At 40.6% G+C, this 21,355-nt stretch overlaps 1 protein-coding gene across 3 annotated transcripts in view; it reads left to right on the top strand.

Moving 5' to 3' along the window:
- The window catches only part of LOC126418986 (scoloptoxin SSD14-like), a 187,713-nt gene that overhangs the window by 77,117 nt on the left and 89,241 nt on the right, over positions 1-21,355 (top strand). For all 3 annotated transcript variants that reach the window (XM_050086043.1, XM_050086036.1, XM_050086051.1), the window contains 3 exons: positions 1,487-1,687; positions 4,051-4,282; positions 4,369-4,559. In XM_050086043.1, the coding sequence (XP_049942000.1) occupies positions 1,487-1,687; positions 4,051-4,282; positions 4,369-4,559 (624 nt within the window). The remainder of the gene's footprint in view (positions 1-1,486; positions 1,688-4,050; positions 4,283-4,368; positions 4,560-21,355) is intronic.

Below are 21,355 nucleotides of genomic sequence, written 5' to 3' on the forward strand. Positions count from 1 at the left end.
TTTTTATTGTGCCTATCGCGGCTTAGCATCTCCGCTATATGGTGAGTAGCAACTTTCCTTCTCTCGTATTGTTACATTCCATCCTGGATTTTCCATTGTTTGAGGAATACCTATGTACTAGAAAAATTAAAAAATCTTTCCACTTTGCTCGAAGCTATCTGATTACATCAATTTAAGGACTGTAGCTTCCTGCTGTGTTGTAAATAGCAATTCTTATTGTAAACTGAACTCAAGTCTTATATTATTAAATAACAGTTGTTGAACGATAAAAATCAATGTGACCATGTAATTATTATACAGTAAGTGAGATATAAACAGCAGCTAGTTGTTATACCCAAGACAGTGGTAGTGTTTTTCAAAGTTGTGGCTTTTGTGTTAATTCTACTACACAAGTTCAGCATCAGTGTGCATAAATAATATCTAGTGGATTAATAATACATAATTATCAATGCGTTTTGTGGCAGATGTTTCTCTTTGTTAACACACAAATTGACTTCTCCCATGTTCCTGATGGTTCTCCTTAAAATAGGATCACACTAATGAATAAATGATGCGAGATTATAGTGCAAAAGCTGAGCTGCTCAACTCTTCACTTGTCTGGTATTTGTACTGACTCACAAAATTGTTTTTCATACGTGATTTTCTGTTAAAATATTCATTGTTTTTACTTGTTTGATGATTTTGTAAATATGAAGATCAAATACACATTTCACTGAGGCACATCATAACTTTCTGTGAACTTCAAAGGAAGTTATTTTTTGTTGAATACTCACTTTATTAACTTAACCTGAGTTGAATGTAAACTAATTTCCTCATCAGTAGTCTAGCAGCTAAGGAAGAACTATTTCGTAGCCACCTGTAAGCTGCTATGGACCAAAATTGCAAATTAAAATAAAGAATATCTTTCCAGAATGAGATTTTCACTCTGCAGTGGAGTGTGCACTGATATGGAACTTCCTGGCAGATTAAAACTGTGTGCCGGACCGAGACTTGAACTCGGTGTCCCGAGTCCCGAGTTCGAGACTTGGTCCGGCACACAGTTTTAATCTGCCAGGAAGTTTCAAAGAATATCTTGTTAACCTATGATATTCTTAATGTTATATTTCACTTACATATTTCCTGTGATGCTATTAATTTTCTGGTTGTTTTGTATCATTGGGCTTGATGGGCAAAACTGGAATGAGGGACTTTATTTATTAAACTATAAAAACACAGAGTTTGAACATTTGTCTGTGTTTATTTTGTTACTTGTTGCCATTTTGAAAGCTTTCATTTTTGTAATGTAAAAAGTAATTACTGTATTATTTACATGTTGACATGCAGTTGTTTGCAATATAAGATAACATATTTCTTATCTTGCATTTTGCTATAATGAATTAATATGCTTATAAATGGAGAAATTGTGCTTAATGCTTTGGAGCAGGAATGAACAGACAATGTACGTAATATATTCTTCTATGATGAAACTATGAAAATTATTTTGCAGTGAACTTTTGATCAATCCTGAAACTGGAAGTGTGTGGCAGCTGGGTGACATACTGAAGCGACCTACTTTAGGTGAAACATTAATTCAGATTGCTGAAAATGGTATAGATATTTTCTATAATGGTTCTCTTGGTGAGAAATTTATTAAGGACGTCACAGATCTTGGAGGAATCATGACAATGGATGACCTAAGGAATTATGAGTATGTTAATGTGTGCTATTCAACTAAAGTTAGAGCAAAAATATTGCATAACTTTCATAAATGAAGGTTAAATCTCCATAGATTCCCTGGATCTTCATAAATATAACTATTATACTGCTCAGCTCTTACATTTATGTGATTGTAGAAATAGCTGTGTTAAAGAGTAACCTAACATTGCTTCTTATTTTAATACTGGTACTTTTTCTCATTTCTTACTTTACATTGGATGCAACACACAAATAAATATACTTTAAAAACATGTTGTTATAACTAATTAATTTATACCGTTATCATCATTTTATGGGGGCCTCTTTTAAAATAGGTTGCTGGAATGAAATTATGCTCAGATTATGTTACATGTTGTATCTTGTCTCAATCACAAGATGAGACAAAACAATAAAGTAGATTTTTACACTAAAATTCTTGTTTTTAAAATTTTGCCAGCACATACCATGTAGAAACTGAGTCAAATGCTTTCTCATTATTAACTTATTTTAGAAAAAGTGATGATTTATATTCATTCCTCAATTCCATAATTTCATTTGCAACTTAGAGACATTCCATTGTACTATGTACACTTCTAAAGACAACTTGTTACTTTTCTCAATTAAAATACAATATTTTCTTCTATGTGGTAGATTATAATTTTAGTAAGTATCTTTCACATTACTGAAGAAGGCTGATAAGCCTATAGTTTTGAAATCCTACCTGTTTCATTTCTTGTCAAGCAGAACAATTACAACAACATTCTTATTTTTAGGCAATGTCTTCCTCTGCAAGAATTCTGCATATCATTTTGAAAGTTTGCTTTCTGTTACTTGTCTTCAGGTTTAAAGATTTCTATTGAAATACATCAGTCATGGGTGTCTGTTTGTTTTTGTACTTCAGTTGCTTTTTCATTCCATCTAGTATTACTTCCATTATTAACTATATGTCATTCTGATTCTTGTCTTCTTTCTTTGTACCATTACTGTGCCACCTTACTGGTGAAATGTAATGACTACCCAATGTATTCTTATAGTGATCAGTTGTTTCTCTTATCAAATTTGCATTGCTCCTTTACATATTAAGTGTATTTATTCACAATTGCACCTTCAGTATGTTGTGTCATTGTCAAGAGACAGCCCACTATGAGGTATGTGATTTTTTAAGAGTAGGCTGACTCATATGAACCACATTTACCTATTCCATGTGCATAGGAAGATGTGCATGCCATGTCCTTAAAGATAAAAATTCTTTTATTATTATGCATGAGAAATGTATAAACAAGGTTGTCACAAAGAAAGTGTCCTCTTACAAGGAATGATCATGGACTGATGCACTTCACAGTGAACTGTCTTTTGATAAGAGCTTAATAGGCTGAAATTCCAGTTGTGAATACATACATCTAATAACTGCCTGGGCAGAAAATGTGGCCTAAAAGCCATCCTGCACGAGAAGACCTAGAACAGCTGTGCATTGCTGGAGGCCAGTAAGTCCATGGAGTTTGGCCCTCAGCAAAGATGAAGAGTATGCATCACCAAGGACGGGACTTGGCACTCTCAGCATTCCTTCTTACTGCCTTCGACAGGACAGAAAGCCTTAGCACAAAGTCACTTAAAAGTGATAAGTTGGCCTGCGAAGGATGTGGTTTAAATGAGTAACCAAAAATAATAAAATTCGAATAAGAGGACAAGGGATGGGGAAGTTAATGTAGATCATGTCTACACTGTTCTTTCATCCCTCTCTTTCGTCACAAAATAGGAAAACCTCCATAAGTCAGTCTGAGAGCTACCAATGTAATATTATTGAATCTGTTTGACAGTCAGGATTAAACCAAAGTATTTTGTTGGCCCATCCTACATCCACCCGATCCTTCTTTGCAGCATAATCTACAGAAACAAAAATGTTCACCTTTAAAATTTCAATAAGCTATCATAACATTACAAAACACAAGATCAACTTTTTATTATTTATTTACATTTTATGGCTTTCAAGGGGATTTTCAGTTTCCTGTTAGCCCACTACTTCTTCATTCACTTGGTTACCAGATTTCTTTCTTCACCTGAAATCACTCCTTTGCCATTGGTTGGTTACTGATGTAGCCTATAGTTTGATTTGTTTGGCTTTCAGTTTCTTAATTTTTGTCTGTTTTGTTTTATCTTTTTATAATTTTATAGCTTTAATAGCTTTAGTTTTGGTCTTTCCTGTTCTGCATACGAACTTCATGGTTTTCATATAATTCCCTCGCCCCGCCCCCATAAAAAAATAACCACTGTTAGCAAAATTTATTTTTCTAAACATTTTACTCTTTGGAGTAAAATGGGTGATTTAAGTAGTGTCTTTTATTTACTATACTAACACTTTCTTCTTTTTTTACTTAGGATTCATTGGGAGCCTCCTGTTTCTGCTAAGTTGAGTGGCAATGTTACATTGTATACAATGCCTCTACCTGGATCAGGACCTGTGCTTGCATTTATACTGAATATCTTGGATGGTTATATACCTGCTTCTGATGAAATAACAACATATCAGCGTATCACAGAAGCTTTCAAATATGGGTATGGCAGAAGGACAGAATTAGGTGATCCTTATTTTAATGAAGATGTTTTGGAGGTTGGTGCTTGGCTAAAACTTTTGTATCACATTGTTGCAATCCTGAGCACATTTTCATTGCAAATCATCTTTTTCTGTATTCACAGATTGTCAAAAACTTAACATCAAGAAGTTATGCTGAAAGTATACGTGCTCAAATAAGCGATTCTGTAACATACAATGACCCAGGACATTATGGAGCTGTGCTAAGTCAGCCTGATGATCATGGGACAGCACATATTTCAGTGATTGCACCTAATGGGGATGCTGTCTCTGTCACAAGTACCATCAATTTATTGTATGTAATATGGTTTTCAAAAAGTTTAAAATTTCTTAAAATAGGAAAAAATAGTTTTAATTGTCGCATTTCCATTATCAAAACTAAAATGAATGCAGAAGAATAAAACTCTAGTGGAATATGTTAAAGTATCACCATTAAGCTATAATATTCCTTGAATGAGGTTTTATTGGTGTATTATACTTATTGTATACTATACCAACATTCTATTTCAAAAAATAATGAAGCAGCATAATCGTAGGGTAATACAAATTTCTTGTAGTCACCAGAATTGTTTTTCTCCCACCCAACTTTTAATTTGTTACAATAAAATTTCAGCTACTTTTGTCTTATTAAAATATTTTAGAACAGGATAGAAAAATTAATGAACTCCTTACTGGGTAGGTGAGTTAGAACCATCAAACCCAGTTGACATAGTCCTTGTATCTGGACTTTGTGTGCTCACTAGAATAGATTTACTCATTATTTTTATATGTTATATGTATGTCCTAGACTTGCATGGGCAAACAAATCACTTGGATGTAAAATAAGTCATTACATGTAATATAAATACACAGAATATAAATAATAATAATTATATATAAAAACAAAGATGAGGTGACTTACCGAACAAAAGCGCTGGCAGGTCGATAGACACACAAACAAACACAAACATACACACAAAATTCAAGCTTTCGCAACAAACTGTTGCCTCATCAGGAAAGAGGGAAGGAGAGGGGAAGACGAAAGGAAGTGGGTTTTAAGGGAGAGGGTAAGGAGTCATTCCAATCCCGGGAGCGGAAAGACTTACCTTAGGGGGAAAAAAGGACAGGTATACACTCGCACACACGCACATATCCATCCACACATACAGACACAAGCAGACATATTTAAAGACCAAATAATAATTAGAATGATAACAGTGCAGTAGTGGTAGTGATGTGTTCATCACAGTTTTACTTAATCTCCAAACAGTGGAAACTCCAGCTTGGAATATCAACAATAATAGAAAAAGGATAGATTGCTACTCACAACAAAGATAACGTGTTGAGTTGCAGACAGGCACAACAAAAATACTGTTACACATTATAGCTTTCAGCCAAAGCCTTCTTCAGCAAAGAAAATACACCCATACAAACATTCACACAAGCAAGCATACCTCACACACACACATGACCACTACCACCACCAGCTCTGGCTGGAATGTGACTGTCATGTGAATAGCAATCTGGAGTGGGACAGGGAAGGGGGTAGGATAGCAGGGTACAGATGGAGGGAGAGAAGAGCACTGTGGCTGGGCGTGCAGGTCTAGAGACTGCCAGGCACAGTGTCTGGAGGTGAAGTGTGAGTGTGTGTGTGGGAGGAGGAGGGACAATGGGGAGTGGAAAAGGAGAGGAGCAGGGAAGGAAGGAGCAGGGAAGGGGAAAGGATGGATGAGTATATTAGCAGAGGGCAGCACATAAAGGGGGTGAGAGTGAGGGAGGAGGTAAAAACTGTTGAGTGGAGGCTTTTGGGATGATAGGTTACCATAGGTTGATGCTGGGATAATTTTGGGAGCAGAGAACATGTTGAAAGGAAAACTTCCATCTGTACGGTTCTGAAAAGCTTGTGGAGGAGGGGTGGATCCAGACTGCATGGGTTGAGAAGCAGCCATTGGAATCAAGCATGTTATGTTCAGATGCATCATGTTGTGCAACACAGCGGTTCTATTTGCCCTTTGCAACTGTTTGGCAGTGGCCATTCACCCTTGTAGACTGCTGGTTGGTAGTCATACCAATATAAAAAGCTGTGCAATGATTGCAGCAGAGCTGGTATACAACATGCTGTTTTCGCAGGTGACCTGACCTTGATAGGGTAGGATAAGCGGTGGTGGTAGTGGTGGTGGTTAGTGTTTAACGTCCCGTCGACAACGAGGTCATTAGAGATGGAGCGCAAGCTCGGGTGAGGGAAGGATTGGGAAGGAAATCGGCTGTGCCCTTTCAAAGGAACCATCCCGGCATTTGCCTGAAACGATTTAGGGAAATCACAGAAAACCTAAATCAGGACGGCTGGAGACGGGATTGAACCGTCGTCCTCCCGAATGCGAGTCCAGTGTGCTAACCACTGCGCCACCTCGCTCGGTTAGGATAAGCCTATGACAAGACTGGAATAGGAAGTTTGGGATGGGTAGATTGGGCAGGTCTTTCACCTGGGTCCTCCACAAGGATATGATTCATGTGGTAAGGAATGGGCACTGGGGTGCCGTAGGAATGGACTAGGATGTTGTGGAAGTTGGGTGGGTGATGGAATACCACTTTAAGAGGGGTGGGAAGGATCTTGGGTAGTATATCCCTCATTTCAGGGCATGATGATAGATAATCAAAGCCCTGATGAAGACTGTGACTCAGTTGTTCCAGTCCAGGGTGGTATTTGGTGACAGAGTGGCACTCTTTTGTAGCTGTTACTTGAAGGTGGTTGCAGGATTGGATGTGTGTTGGGAAAAGGCATGGGAAATTTTTCTGCAGACTAGGTCTGGGAGATAATGCCTGTCTGTGAAGGTCTTGGTGAGACATTCAGCATACTGGAAAAGTGTGTTTTTGTCATGACAGATACAACATCCCTGGGTGGCAAGGCTGTATGGGAGGGACTTTTTGGTGTGGAAGGTATGGCAACAGTCAAACTTCAGGTACTGTTGGTGGCTGGTGGGTTTAATGTGGACAGAAGTGTGGATGAAGCCATCAGAAAATAGGAGGTCAATACCTAGGAAAGTGGCACACTGGGTTGAGAAGGACCTAGTGAAACTGATGAGAGGGAAGCTGTTGGTTGGTTAATTTAGAGGAGGGGACTGAACAGCGAGGTCATGAGTCCCAGGGGATTAGGGAAGGATGGGGAAGGAAGTCAGCTGTGCCCTTTCAAAGGAACCATTATGGCATTCACCTGAAGTGATTCAGGAAAATCACGGGAAACCTAAGTCAGGATGGCCGGACACTGGTTTGAGCCATCGTCCTTTCCAAGTCCTGTGTGCTGACCACTGCACCACCTCACTTAGTGAGAGATGGTGTTGGGGTTGTGAAAAAATGAGGATAGGGGACCTTGGCCCTTAGTCTGGATCATAAAGATATCATCAATGAACCTAAACCAGACCAGGGGGTTTGGGGTTTTGGGAGGCTGGGAAGGTTTCCTCTAGATTGCCCATAGAAAGGTTGGCATAAGAGGGTGCCATGTGGATGCCCTTGGCTGTGCAATGAGTTTGTTTGTATACCGTCCCTTCAAACGAGAAGTAGTTATGTGTTAAGATGAAGTTAATTAGGTTACTGAGGAATGAAGTAGTGGGTTTGGAGCCTGATGGACATTGGGAAAGGCAGTGTTCAGCTGCGTTATGGGCACAATGGCAGATTGGCAGATACATATAGGGGGGTGCGGGGGTGCATGGGATGTGCAACCCCCCCCCCCCCCCCGCCCCCCCGCCCTCCCCCTTGCCAGGACAACCACATTGCCACCCGCGCTGCCTCCGTCAGTCAGCCTGCACACTATTCGTATGTTTCTTTTGTCAGTCGACTTGGCTGAATTCAGTTATCGAGCAGTTGTACTTTTCTATGTAGCACATGCATCCACGTCGTCATATTTTGTATGTTTCTGTCTGACATATAGACAGCTAACACACCCACGAGAAAAGTCGCGGCCATTCTAATGATCTCGATATGTTATTCTGTCTGGCATTTGTTCGAGAAAAGTTGGGAATATTCTACTGTTTTGTTGTACAGAGAACCTTCGATACAAAGCATTATAAATATGGACTATTTGCCAAATAGAAGACAGTTTACATTCAGAGCACAAATAGTAAGACTGAAGAATGAATAAGTAAAAAGTCTTAGTTGTAGCAAGTGTAAGTTTGAAGATTAGTCAAGAGAGAGAGTGGCCAGATGATTGTGAAGTATTAATAATAGTAATTCATAGTAATTTCTTAGCAATAAAATTTCCACACACACAAATTGCTGGATAACATCATCACTGGAAACTCGCCCTTATATTATACATTGTAAGGTACATATTGGCTTGTCGCTTTCACAGTAGGTATTTGTTCACACTCTATAAAAGTCTGGAAGTGAACATTCTGGCAGTGAATGTTCTCAAAACAACTGAGCCACATATATTAGGGAAGCAGAGTCGCTGCCAGGTAGCCAGTTTGAAAGCTACAATCATCGCATTAACTTCGACGTGATAAAAAGTGAACTGCAATTATTGGCTATTACCACAGACTTGAGTCAGTGTTGTGCTCAGTGATATTAGAAATACACAGAGTGTGACTGTGAGTGTTTTCGTGCTAAGTGTACTGGTGTTGCATTTTCCAGTGTGAATAAAGTGCTTCTTCAAGAACAATTGGCATCTAATTTACCTGCATCATAACAATATAATAAAATGGATCATTGTGTAATAAGAAAAAGAAAATTAAAAACATCTGAAGATTCCATTCACCATTCAGCCTCAAAAACACCACCAGATGTACAGGCAGAGCCCAGCACTTCGTCGAAACTTCCACAACAATGTTCATCGACTGATTCCTTTAATCCCACAGATATTGGCGATTGTTTGGATATATTGGTATCAGTAAATATTAGTGATGATATAAAACACAAGCTTCTCACAGCTCCAAGGAAACTCAAAAAAGGTTATATCTTTCCTAATTCTATGCACAATAAGAGGGGACGGGTTGAATGCAGACAAGTGCATGATAATCACTTTGAACAGTATCCATGGGTGGTGTTCTCACAATTTGAAAAGAGACTTCTTTTCATTAACTGTTCAATTTTTGTGAATAATAAAATGGTTGGAGGAAAGAAATCCAATATCGCCAATAAACTTGTAACTGAACCACTAATAAAGTTTGTCAAATTTACTGGTAAAGATGGTGACTTTGAGACCCACTCTCAGCTCAAGTACCATGTTGAAGCATCAACAGATGCAAAATTATTTTTGGTGACATGAAACAACAATAAACTTGAGGTCATAAATCAATTGTCAAGACAGAGAATGGAAGCATTACAGAAAACAGAGACCGTCTTGTAACTATAATAAAAACAATCATATTTCATGGAAAGCAAAATATTCCTCTGCAGGGGCATAGAAATGGTGGTATTCTATTAGAAAACGAAAATGATCATGAAAGTATAGTGAGTAATGAGGGAAACTTTAGAGCACTTCTAAGATTTAGAATTGATGCTGTAGACTTGCAACTACAAAATCATCTTGAGACCACTAAAGTGAATGTCACTTACATAAGTAAAGCAACATGTAACAAACTTATTTCATGCTGTGAAACAGTGATATTATTGAGAATACTGGAGGAAATCAAAGGTTCTCGTTGTTACAGCATAATCTTTAATGAGATTACAGACATAGAGCACATCACCCAATTGAGTTTAGCTACAAGATATGGTGATGATTAAGGCAAATTACACGAATGATTTTTGGGTTTCGTTAACATGCATAAGGACAATGATTGTAGTCGAAACATTGATGATGAACCTCAAGAGAGTCAAGATGAAGAGCATAGCATTAATGGTGAAGTATTAGGTACTATGATTCTAAGGAGAATGGAAAGCCTTTCTCTGTCACTGGAGAACTGTGCGGGTACAGGCTGTGATGATTGCTCAGTTAATATGTCAGAAGTGAAAGGAGCTGAAGCTACAATAAAAAAGAAAGCTTTCAACACGCAAGTGGCTCTGTGACAAAGTCTTCAGCTCAACCTCACTGCCTCTCGCAGTTGCAAAGTTACAAGTGTGAGAAACTCACTGGGTACCATTGAAGAAGTAGTACTGTTCTTTAAAGTGTGTAGCAGGCACTGCGCAACATTGAAGAGTCACCTAAAACACTCACAGCAGTCACATTGTCAAACAAGATGGGTTGAGTGGCATGATATTGTTATTCAATTTGCAGCTGATCTTGGAACAGTTTGCAAAGTTCTTAAAGAAATACAGTGTTGGAAGGATAGAACAACAGCTGTCAAAACCAATATTTTCCTTCGAGCTCTCTTTAATTGCGAGTGTATTATCACTCTGTTTACACTGAGTGACATTATGAGCATAACATATCCAGTCAGTAAAATCTTACAAGGCCCTAGCCTGGACATCATGATGGCAAAAGCAAAATTAGATTCGACGTTCAAGGTGTACGACAGCATGAGAGCTAATGCTGATAGCCACTTTGCTTGTATTGTTGAAGAGGTGTGTTGAAGAGGTGAAGGCAGTTATGGAAGAGTTAGACATGGAGATGAGTGTTCCTCGTCTTGCAGGTAGACAAAGATACAGGGAAAATTGCGATCATAATGGTGATGCTATGGCATACTGGAAAAGAACTGTTTTTATTCCAACACTGGGCCATGTTATGACTGACATGAGAGAATGTATTCCTGAAGAAAATATGTATCATTTAAAATTCAACATACTTTTGCCCTCACAACTACTGAAACATGACGGTAATAATCTGGCACATAAATTGAACCAGTGCTTAACTGAACTACCGTTCTTTGAAGAAGGATCACTCTTTGTGATCAAAAAGATACTAATGGGAGTGATTCTTCAATACAAACAAATGAGCATAAATGCTCTTAATGATCATGATTCTGTTGTGCAAGTGTTGTCTGTTTGTCCTAGATCTGACTATCCTACTTTGCACATGCTGTACAAAATACTTGCTTGTCTACCTGCATCTATTGCTACTGTAGAAAGAAGTTTTTCAACATTGCAGCATACAAAGACATGGCTGAGGTAGACAATGAAGGAGGATTGACTTAATGGCTTAGCTCTTTTGAAGGTGATTGTCCTATTGACGATGTAATTAACCAATTTGCCAGGAAGAATAGGTGCATAGAATTCATCATTTAAGGAAGAGAACCACAATTGGAACTCTTTTATATTATAAAATAACATTGTCTTGTATACGTGTATAATCAGTTTAAATAAAACTTTCTTAGACTTTACATGTAACTTGATTATTTTTTATTACAGTAAAAGTAAAGGTAGCTCAAGATATCTTCAGCACCCCCTCCTTGAGGTTTTTCTGTATCCGCCACTGCATGGCCTTGAGTGATGTTGGTGTATAAGGAAGCGGATCAACAGTGACCAGTAGGGAACCAGGAGGTAAAGGGGTGGAGACTGAGGAAGTGAAGGAAGGGGTTGGTGTCTTTGACATGGGAGGCTAGATTACAGGCAGTTGGTTGGAGCTGTTTATCAATGAGGGCCAAAACCCTTTCTGTAGGGACACAATAACCAGCTACAATATGACACCCAGCCCTGTCCTTTCCTCTTCTGAAGCATTGGTATTCTTAGAAAGGGACCTGGGGATATTTGGTGAGCCGAAGCTTGAGGTAAGGAATTCCTGGAAGGGAACCAGGGGTGGTTGTGTGGCAAGGAGGGAGGGTCATAGTTGGATGGTGGTATGAACTGGGAGAGGCAGGGTTCAGTGTTGTAATTAGGCTGTCTTACTTTGGAGTGATTGGTGGCAAAGAAGTGATTCCATTGCAGGATCAGGAGAAGGAGTGTAGGTCTATAACAAGTCCAGCATTGTTAAATGTGGGTGCAGGGCTAAAGTGAGGTCTCTGTTGAGCTGAGGATTTTGGCAGAAAGGTTAACGGTAGTGTTCTGGGATTGTTTAGGCTCTGGATTTAGAATGCAGTTAGGGAATTTTGAGGGTATGGGCAAGTTGATAACAACATGTGTAGATAATATGCTGACAAATTATTCATTTGATGATACCTAAAAATTTTGTGTTGATTTGGGTATTTTGGATCATTCTGCACTGTTTTTGGAGGTACCAAAAGTAAATGAACCAGACATTAGAAACTCGTGTATCAAATAACGCTTCAGTAAGGACAATATAAACTTGTTTTATTGTTGGCTTAAAGAAGTAAACTGGCCAGTGAATCATTGTACTAAAATTTCTAAAAATTATTACGGACTTCTTGAGAGATTTTTGCAAGTTTTTAATGGAATATTTTGCCCCAGAGTCTCCTGTAAGAAAAGACAAACAGACTCAGATGGATAACTGATGGTATAAAAGTATCAAGTACCAAAAAAAGTTACATAATTAACTGAAACACAAAACGAATTTAGACTAAATAACTAAACATATATATAAAAAAAGTTATGCATCACCCCGGTTTCCAGAACTCCTGAAGATAGACATTGAGTGTGGATATTGTATCCCTTTGACTGTTCAGAGATGTCACTAAACCCACCCAAAGATGTAAACAACCATGCATGAGCAGCACCTATTAGACGGAGGGGGTCCAACAGCCGGTCAGTTCCAGTCATACCACCAGGACGGAGGTACACGACTTGTGTTGTCTGTAGTTCAACCATGCCTAGACAGTCAATACTGTAGTTTGATCATGTACACATTGTTACTTTGTGACAGGAAGGGCTCTCAACAAGGGAAGTGTCCAGACATCTCAGAGTGAACCAAAGCGATGTTGTTCAGACATGGAGGAGATACAGAGAGAGAGGAACTGTCGATGACATGCCTTGCTCAAGCTGCCCTAGGGCTACTACTGCATTCGATGACCACTACCTATGAATTATGTCTCGGAGGAACCCTGACAGCAATGTTGAATAATGCTTTTTCTGCAGCCACAGGATTTCATGTTACAACTCAAATTGTGCACAATAGGCTGCATGATGCACAACTTCACTCCTGATGTCCATGGTGAAGTCATCTTTGCAACCACAACATCATGTAGTGCGGTACAGATGGGCCCGACAACATGCCGAATGGACCGCTCAGGACTGGCATCACATTCTCTTCACCAATGAGTGTCACATATGCCTTCAACCAGACAATCATCGGAGACCTGTTTGGAGGCAACCCGATCAGGCTGAACACCTTAGACACATTGCAGAATGAGATTTTCACTCTGCAGCAGAGTGTGCACTGATATGAAAGCTCCTGGCGGATTAAAACTGTGTGCCAGGCTGAGACTCGAACTCAGGACCTTTGCCTTTCATGGGCAAGTGCTCTACCAACTGTGCTACCCAAGCGTAACTCACGCCCCATCCTCACAGCCTTACTTCTGCCAGTACCTCATCTCCTACCTTCCAAACTTTACAGAAGGTCCAGAGTTTGAGTTTCGGTCCGGCACACAGTTTTAATCTGCCAGGAAGTGTCATATCAGTGCACACTCTGCTGCAGAGAGAAAATATCATTCTGGAAACATCCCCCAGGCTGAAGTCATTTCTCCGCAGTATCCTTTCATTCAGGAGTGCTAGTTCTGCAAGGTTTGCAGGAGAGCTTCTGTAAAGTTTGGAAGGTAGGAGACGAGGTACTGGCAGAAGTAAAGCTGTGAGGACGGGGCGTGAGTTGTTCTTGGGTAGCTTAGTTGGTAGAGCACTTGCTCGTGAAAGCCAAGGTCCCTAGTTCAAGTCTTGGTCCAGCACACAGTTTTAATCTGCCAGGAAGTTTCCTTAAACACATTGTCCAGCGAGTGCAGCAAGGTGGAGGTTTCCTGATGATTTGGGGTAGCATTATGTGGGGCCAATGTAGGCCGCTGGTGGTCACAGAAGATGCCATAACAGCTATACAATACGTGAATGCTATCTTCTGACCGATAGTGCAAACATATCTGCAGCATATTGGCGAGGCATTCGTATTCATGGATGACAATGCATGCCCCTGTCAAACACATCTTGTGAATGACTTCCTTCAGGATAATGACCCCGAGGGCAAGTATGTATTGCATTTGACGCCACATTGGGCAACTTGAGTATCAGAGATGGAGATGAAATGATGATGAGGACAACACAACACCAAGTCCCTGAGTGGAGAAAATCTCCTGCCCCAGCTGGGAATTGAACCCAGGCCTCATGTTGTGGCATTCCATCTTTCTGATCGCTCAGCTTACAGGGGCAGACACAGGATTTTTCTATGATCTTATGAAGGCTTTTGACTGTGTAAACCACTCTCTACTGTCACATAAATTAGTAAGATCTGTAATAAATGGTAGTCCTTTGCTGAGGTTAAAATCATATTTAACACATAGAAAGCAAAGGCAAACCAAACATCAGGTACATGAAATTGTTTCTCAGAATGAAAAATTATTTCACAGGCATCCCACAAGGTTCCATCTTGGACCCACTCTTGTTTTATTTTATGTAAATAATTAACTGCAAAATATAACATCATACTCAGTTTTATTTGTGAACAACACATTTGTACTCATTGCAAGTGAGATCATAGAAGAAATTCTCCAAAGTGTCTTTGACACCCTAAATAGTTTAGAACATTGGTTTGATGTAAATGGATTAAAACTAAACATGAAAAAACCCACCTCACACAGTTTAAAACTGAACAATCAAATTCAAGTGACTTCCAGATAAAAATCAGGAATTAAGGGAAGCAGAATCTTGAAAATTTTTGGAGATATTTAAAAAAAAAAAAATTCATGGTTAGCTAGTTATTCCAGGGAGTATTTTGCACAGCAGATTGTAATGTTGCAGAAAGAGTCATTTTACATTCACTCACCATCTTTAACACATTACAGTAATAGAAATTCTTCTACAGAATAGAAATAGGAGTATACAAGTTACCTGGCAAACAGTCTTGCATTTGCAATGACAGTATTGTCCTATGCAGGTGATACTGACACTAGGAAAGTTGTTTACTGCAGTTATTTTGAACCATCATAAGATTGGAATAATCTTTTGGGGGAAGCCATATGTTGTAAATAGAATATTATTACTTCAAAAACCTGTTATTAGAAATATGTGTAATATTAAGCTTAAAAAGTTATTCTGATCTAAAAATGGGATCTAAAAATTTTAACACTTCCATGTATTTACGTTTATAAACTGTTTGCCTTTATCTGTGTTAATCCAGAATTATCTGTTTAAAACCATTTCCAACATGTTGTTGTTGTTGTGGTCTTCAGTCCTGAGACTGGTTTGATGCAGCTCTCCATACTACTGTATCGTGTGCAAGCTTCTTCATCTCCCAGTACATACTGCAACCTACATCCTTCTAAATCTGCTTAGTGCGTTCATCTCTTGGTCTCCCTATACGATTTTTACCCTCCACGCTGCTCTCCAATACTAAATTAGTGATCCCTTGATGCCTCAGAACATGTCCTACCAACTGATCCCTTCTTCTAGTCAAGTTGTGCCACAAACTTCTCTTCTCCCCAATCCTATTCAGTATCTCCTCATTAGTTATGTGATCTACCCATCTAACCTTCAGCATTCTTCTGTAGCACCACATTTTGAAAGCTTCTATTCTCTTCTTGTCCAAACTATTTATCGTCCATGTTTCACGTCCATACATGGCTACACTCCATACAAATACTTTCAGAAACGACTTCCTGACACTTAAATCTATACTCGATGTTAACAAATTTCTCTTCTTCAGAAACGCTTTCCTTGCCATTGCCAGTCTAAATTTTATATCCTCTCTACTTCGACCATCATCACTTATTTTGCTCCCCAGATAGCAAAACTCCTTTACTACTTTAAGTGTTTCATTTCCTAATCTAATTCCATCAGCATCACCCGACTTAATTCGACTACATTCCATTATCCTAGATTTGCTTTTGTTGATGTTCATCTTATATCCTCCCTTCAAGACACTATCCATTCCGTTCAACTGCTCTTCCAAGTCCTTTGCTGTCTCTGACAGAATTACAATGTCATCGGCAAACCTCAAAGTTTTTATTTCTTCTCCGTGGATTTTAATATCTACTCCGAATTTTTCTTTTGTTTCCTTCATTGCTTGCTCAATATACAGATTGAATAACATCGGGGAAAGGCTACAACCCTGTCTCACTCCCTTCCCAACCACTGCTTCTCTTTCATGTCCCTTGACTCTTATAACTGCCATCTGGTTTCTGTACAATTTGTAAATAGCCTTTCGCGCCCTGTATTTTACCCCTGCCACCTTCAGAATTTGAAAGAGAGTATTCCAGTTAACATTGTCAAAAGCTTTCTCTAAGTCTACAAATGCTAGAATTTCCAACATATGTGTGACAAAAGAAACAAAGATAATTTTACTTTGCTGTCTCATAGACTAAAACTCTGCTCACAGACTCCTCAATATGTGGCTATCGAAATTAATAACAAATTAAAAATGGAAAACTTTCACAGTATGGAGCTTGTTTTACGGAAGATATGGTTATGTGTCATCCTAGTGCAAAAATGTTATCATTCACTCGTGGAATTTCTAAATGATGACGAAGAGTAATGAAACAAATTTGTAATGATTTTTGTAAATTAATATTGTTTTTGTTGTGTGTTTGGCACATTGTATGAATCTCAGGTAGTTATATTGACAAGTCTTTTGCACTTTAAAATCAATGGTTTTTGCTTGTACATCATGAGACAATAAAATTCTGATTCCGATTCTTGAAAAGGGTGCTAGCCGGGGTCTGGGTTCTATAGGGATTGATGAGATGGAGCACTGTGGATAGGATAGGGGTTGGATAGGGGTGCCCCAAGGTGACAGTAGGATGTCAGCAGGTTGGTTATCTTATGGAAATGGTGTCTGGAATGCTCTTCCAGGTGCTGGAGAGCAAGAGATTCAGTTTCAGAGATGTGATGTATGTAGTAGGGATTGCTTGCTGAGGGAACAGAGGTGGTTCTGGGATGCATATGGCATGGAAGTGTGTTTTTGCAATACCAGGTTAGGTCTGTGGGGGACAGGGACTGGGGGAATCTCAAAAGGTGAAGGTCATTGTGAAAGGAGGGTTGGCATCCAGAGAAAGAAATTTTTATGGTTAGGCCATTGTTAGTAATTAGCATTTAAGGAGCAGAATGTGGGACTGGATTTTAACCAGGAAAAGGAATAATTATCTAAATTGATGCAGAAAGATGGAACAGGATTCATTGTGGCAGGGATGACATTGGGGAAATGGCAAATGACATAGCAAATGGGCAAATTGAGGCGTTGAGTGGTTCTGAGTGGAACTGGATTACAGAAAAAGACCCACAAAAATACGTAGAGGCATGCAAAAAACAAGGTACAAATAGACAAAAAACACACAAAAACATAAAAATTCACACAAATACGTAAAAATACTCACAAATACTTGATAATACACACAAATATGTGAAAGTATGCACAAACAAACAAATATATGCAAAATACAAATAAAAATGTAGGAGTTTGTTTGTCACAGGAAAGTATGGGATATCAAGCTCGAAAATGTGAGGAGGAGGAAGGAATTATGGTCAATAGTAATAATTTTAATTATTGGAGGGAAGAAATTGGGTCATGAGATGTTGCACCAACAATCTACACAGTCACGTAGATATATGTTGTGTGCAGGCAAGATCACTGATACAGTGAGATTCGGAAGTCGGAGCATGTGCAGTTTGGAAGGCGGTGAAAAAACTTATGAAGGAAGAGAAATAATAGACACTGAGAAATGTAACGCTTTAGAGATAGTAACAAAGGAAAATAACACAGTGTTGTGGGATGGAAGTAAAACAATTAGGCAAAATCAAACAATGGAAACTCCATGTTGGAATATCAACAATATTAGAAAAAGGATTGTTATAACTTAAAGTTGAACAAATATATTTTGGGGAGGACACAATACATGGAAGTCACAGATCAAGTAAACAGAGTAAGACGTGTGTACACTTTAACAGTCAAATCATGTCTGAGTCTAGCGCCCGCTGGCTGGCTGGCCGCTTAAGTGGCGTTGCTGCTGCATGGCTAGCAGACAGAGCCGCATGAAGAGGACACGCGTAACTGCGCGGCAACACTTTGAAAGATCAGCGAGTCACAACACTTTTCCCCCTTTTAAGTTTTTGCACAGGTCTTGATGGAGGTGGCCTGGAGATTGCTAACGTCCATAGGTGTTGTTTGACTGGCCGTAAAGTCTCGAGGAGGAGGCTTCCTTCCCGTGCGGACGGAAGTGTCTCCGATGATAACGGGTCGAGATGACAGGAGACGTGGGGGTCGAATCTGCTGGGGCCCCGTGCACCAACCTGCCCGTTGCGGCAAGTCCGGTTGTTATAACAGGAGACATGGGCGATGTGTCCGAATCCATAGGAGAAGGAGGCGAGTAGAGTTGCTCCGACAGATGATGGTCATCTGGTTCCTGCATGGGCACGTCTCCAGGTGCTGTCAGTTCTTGTGCTGGCACCGATATGATGGTGAGAGGATGCATTGTGAGTAATGAGAGATTCCAGTATCCTGAGCATCAGGTAGAGCAGAAGGTGGTGTAGCGGCATCCGGAACAGGTGTTTCTGGCACACGAGGCCGAAGCTGGTCCGAATGACGCACTGCAACACCCGTGCCCATCTGGATTTCATACAGGCGCTGGCCATGGTGTCGTAAGATGTGGCCAGGACTCCAATTTGGCCGTCTGCCATATCCCCATACCCATACAAGGTCATCGGCGGTGAACCGGCCAAGCGAAGGCACCCGCGGCCGTGAGATGGAAGGCCGCAGAAGACGAAGTAGCGTGCAGGGCTGTTGGCCATGTAAGAGCTCAGCCGGTCTGTGGTCGCCCATGGGGGTGAAACGGTAAGAAGCCAGAAATTGTAGAAGCGCATCATCAGCAGCAGAAGAAGTCAGGAGTTTCCTTATCTGAGCCTTAAATGTGCGGACCAGTCATTCATCCTCTGCCTGTGGATGGAACGGAAGGGCCATGACATGCATAATGCCGTGACAGGCACAAAAATCCGCAAAATCGGAAGAGTCAAATTGCAGACCATTATCAGTAACAAGAGTAGAGGGAAGGCCTTCCAAAGAGAAAATGCGAGCTAGAGCATTGGTGGTTGCCACGGTGGTAGGTGACGTGAAACGGACAATGAAAGGAAAGTTGGAGTAGGCATCAATAACGAGAAGCCAATAAGTACCTAAAAAAGGTCCTGCAAAGTCAGCCTGAATACGCTCCCAGGGCTTCTCAGGTGAAGGCCATGGTGACAAAGATGACTTCAGGGCGGCGGCCTGTGACACACAAGGACCGCAGTCAGCGACCGTGTGTGCGTTTTCAGAGTCGATGCTGGGCCAGTACACATGACGGCACACCAGAGATTTTGTGCAAGAGACACCCCAGTGCCCTTGGTGAAGGAGGCGCAAGACTGAAGCACGCAAAGGCGCAGGTACCACAACATGCGGCGAAGCAGTTTTGGTGGAAAGGAGGATAACACCATCCCTAACTGTGAGGCAGTAACGCAAAGCGTAGTAGTTCCACAATGGATCAGAAGTCTTAGCGGATGGACGATCTGGCCAACCCTTCTGAATACAGCATAAAACCCGGGAGAGGGTAGAGTCAGAACCCGTAGCAGCCGCCAGCCGGTCCCTGGTGATGAGGAACCCATCCACAACCCGCTGCTCATCAACATCCAGGTGGAGACACAAAAGTTTGTCCTTATCGAATGCCAGATCAGGACCCATGGGAAGGCGAGACAGTGCATCAGCCTTCCGCATGTTGAGCCGTTGGCCGGAAATGAATCTCATAATTGAAACGAGACAAGTAAAGAGCCCAATGCTGGAGGCGATGTGATGGATGAAACAAGGAAACAAGTGGTTTGTGATACGTAACGAGATGAAATTTGGATCCATAGAGAAAAACACTAAACTTATGAAGAGCATAAATAATGACCAAAGCTTCTTTTTGAATTTGAGAATACTTTTGTTGGGCATCCATGAGCGTTTTGGAGGCATAAGCGATGGGTTGTTCAGAACCGTCAGAAAAATGGTGCACAAGGACTGCACCAACCCCGTATGGAGAGGCGTCCATGGCAAGAAAAAAATGTTGGCCATGTTGATAAGTAGCCAGGCACGGGGCCTGTTTCAGCATAGTCTTCAATTTCTGGAGAGCCGCATCGTATGACGCGGACCAGTGAAAAAGGCACGTTTTTATGCAACAGGCAATGCAGCGGCTGAGCCACGGAAGCAGCAGACGGTAAAAACTTGTGACAGTATGCTATTTTCCCCAAGAAGGCCTGCAGTTACTTAAAAGATGTAGGGCGAGGAAGGGCATCGATCGCTGCGACAGTTTGCTGAAGCAAACGAATACCATCCCGAGAGAGTTGAAACGCCAAGTACGTGATAGATGCCTGAAAAAATTTTGATTTCTGAAGATTACACTTACGACCGGCAGTCTGTAAGACATGAAAAAGTGTGCGGAGATTTTGAAGATGTTTGTCAGTGGTGGAGCTATTGACAACAATGTCGTCCTGGTAATTTATACACCCAGGGACAGTGAGCAATAATTGTTCCAAGAAGTGCTGAAAGAGAGCGGGGGCGCTGGCAACCCCAAATGGCAATCATTGGTATTGATAGAGGCTGAAAGGCGTGTTAAGGACCAGAAACTGCTGGGAAGCAGCGTTGAGAGGAAGTTGATGATAAGCTTCTGACAGGTCAAGTTTAGAAAAATACTGGCCTCCAGCAAGTTTAGTGAACAATTCTTCAGGTCGAGGCATAGGGTAAGTGTCGATAAGGCATTGAGCATTTACAGTGGCTTTGAAATCGCCACAGAGACGAATATCACCATTTGGCTTAGCAACGACAATGACGGGAGTGGACCACTCACTGGAAGTGACAGGAAGCAAGACCCCTGAAGCAGCGAGACGATCCAGCTCCCATTTGACCTGATCACAAAGGGCCACAGGAATGGGCCGAGCCCGAAAAAATGTAGGCCGAGCAATGGGTTTGTGCATGATATGAGCTTCAAAGTCGTTTGCACGGCCTAACCCAGGAGAAAAAAGGGACAAAAATGTCATCAACATGGAATCCAATTGAGCATAAGGAATAGCATCAGAGACGATATTGACAGAGTCATCTATGGAGAACCCAAAAGCACGAAAGGCATCGAAACCAAAAAGATTCTCCGCATTACT

The sequence above is a fragment of the Schistocerca serialis genome, chromosome 1 (assembly GCF_023864345.2).
Source record: "Schistocerca serialis cubense isolate TAMUIC-IGC-003099 chromosome 1, iqSchSeri2.2, whole genome shotgun sequence".
In the NCBI taxonomy this organism is placed as follows: domain Eukaryota; kingdom Metazoa; phylum Arthropoda; class Insecta; order Orthoptera; family Acrididae; genus Schistocerca; species Schistocerca serialis.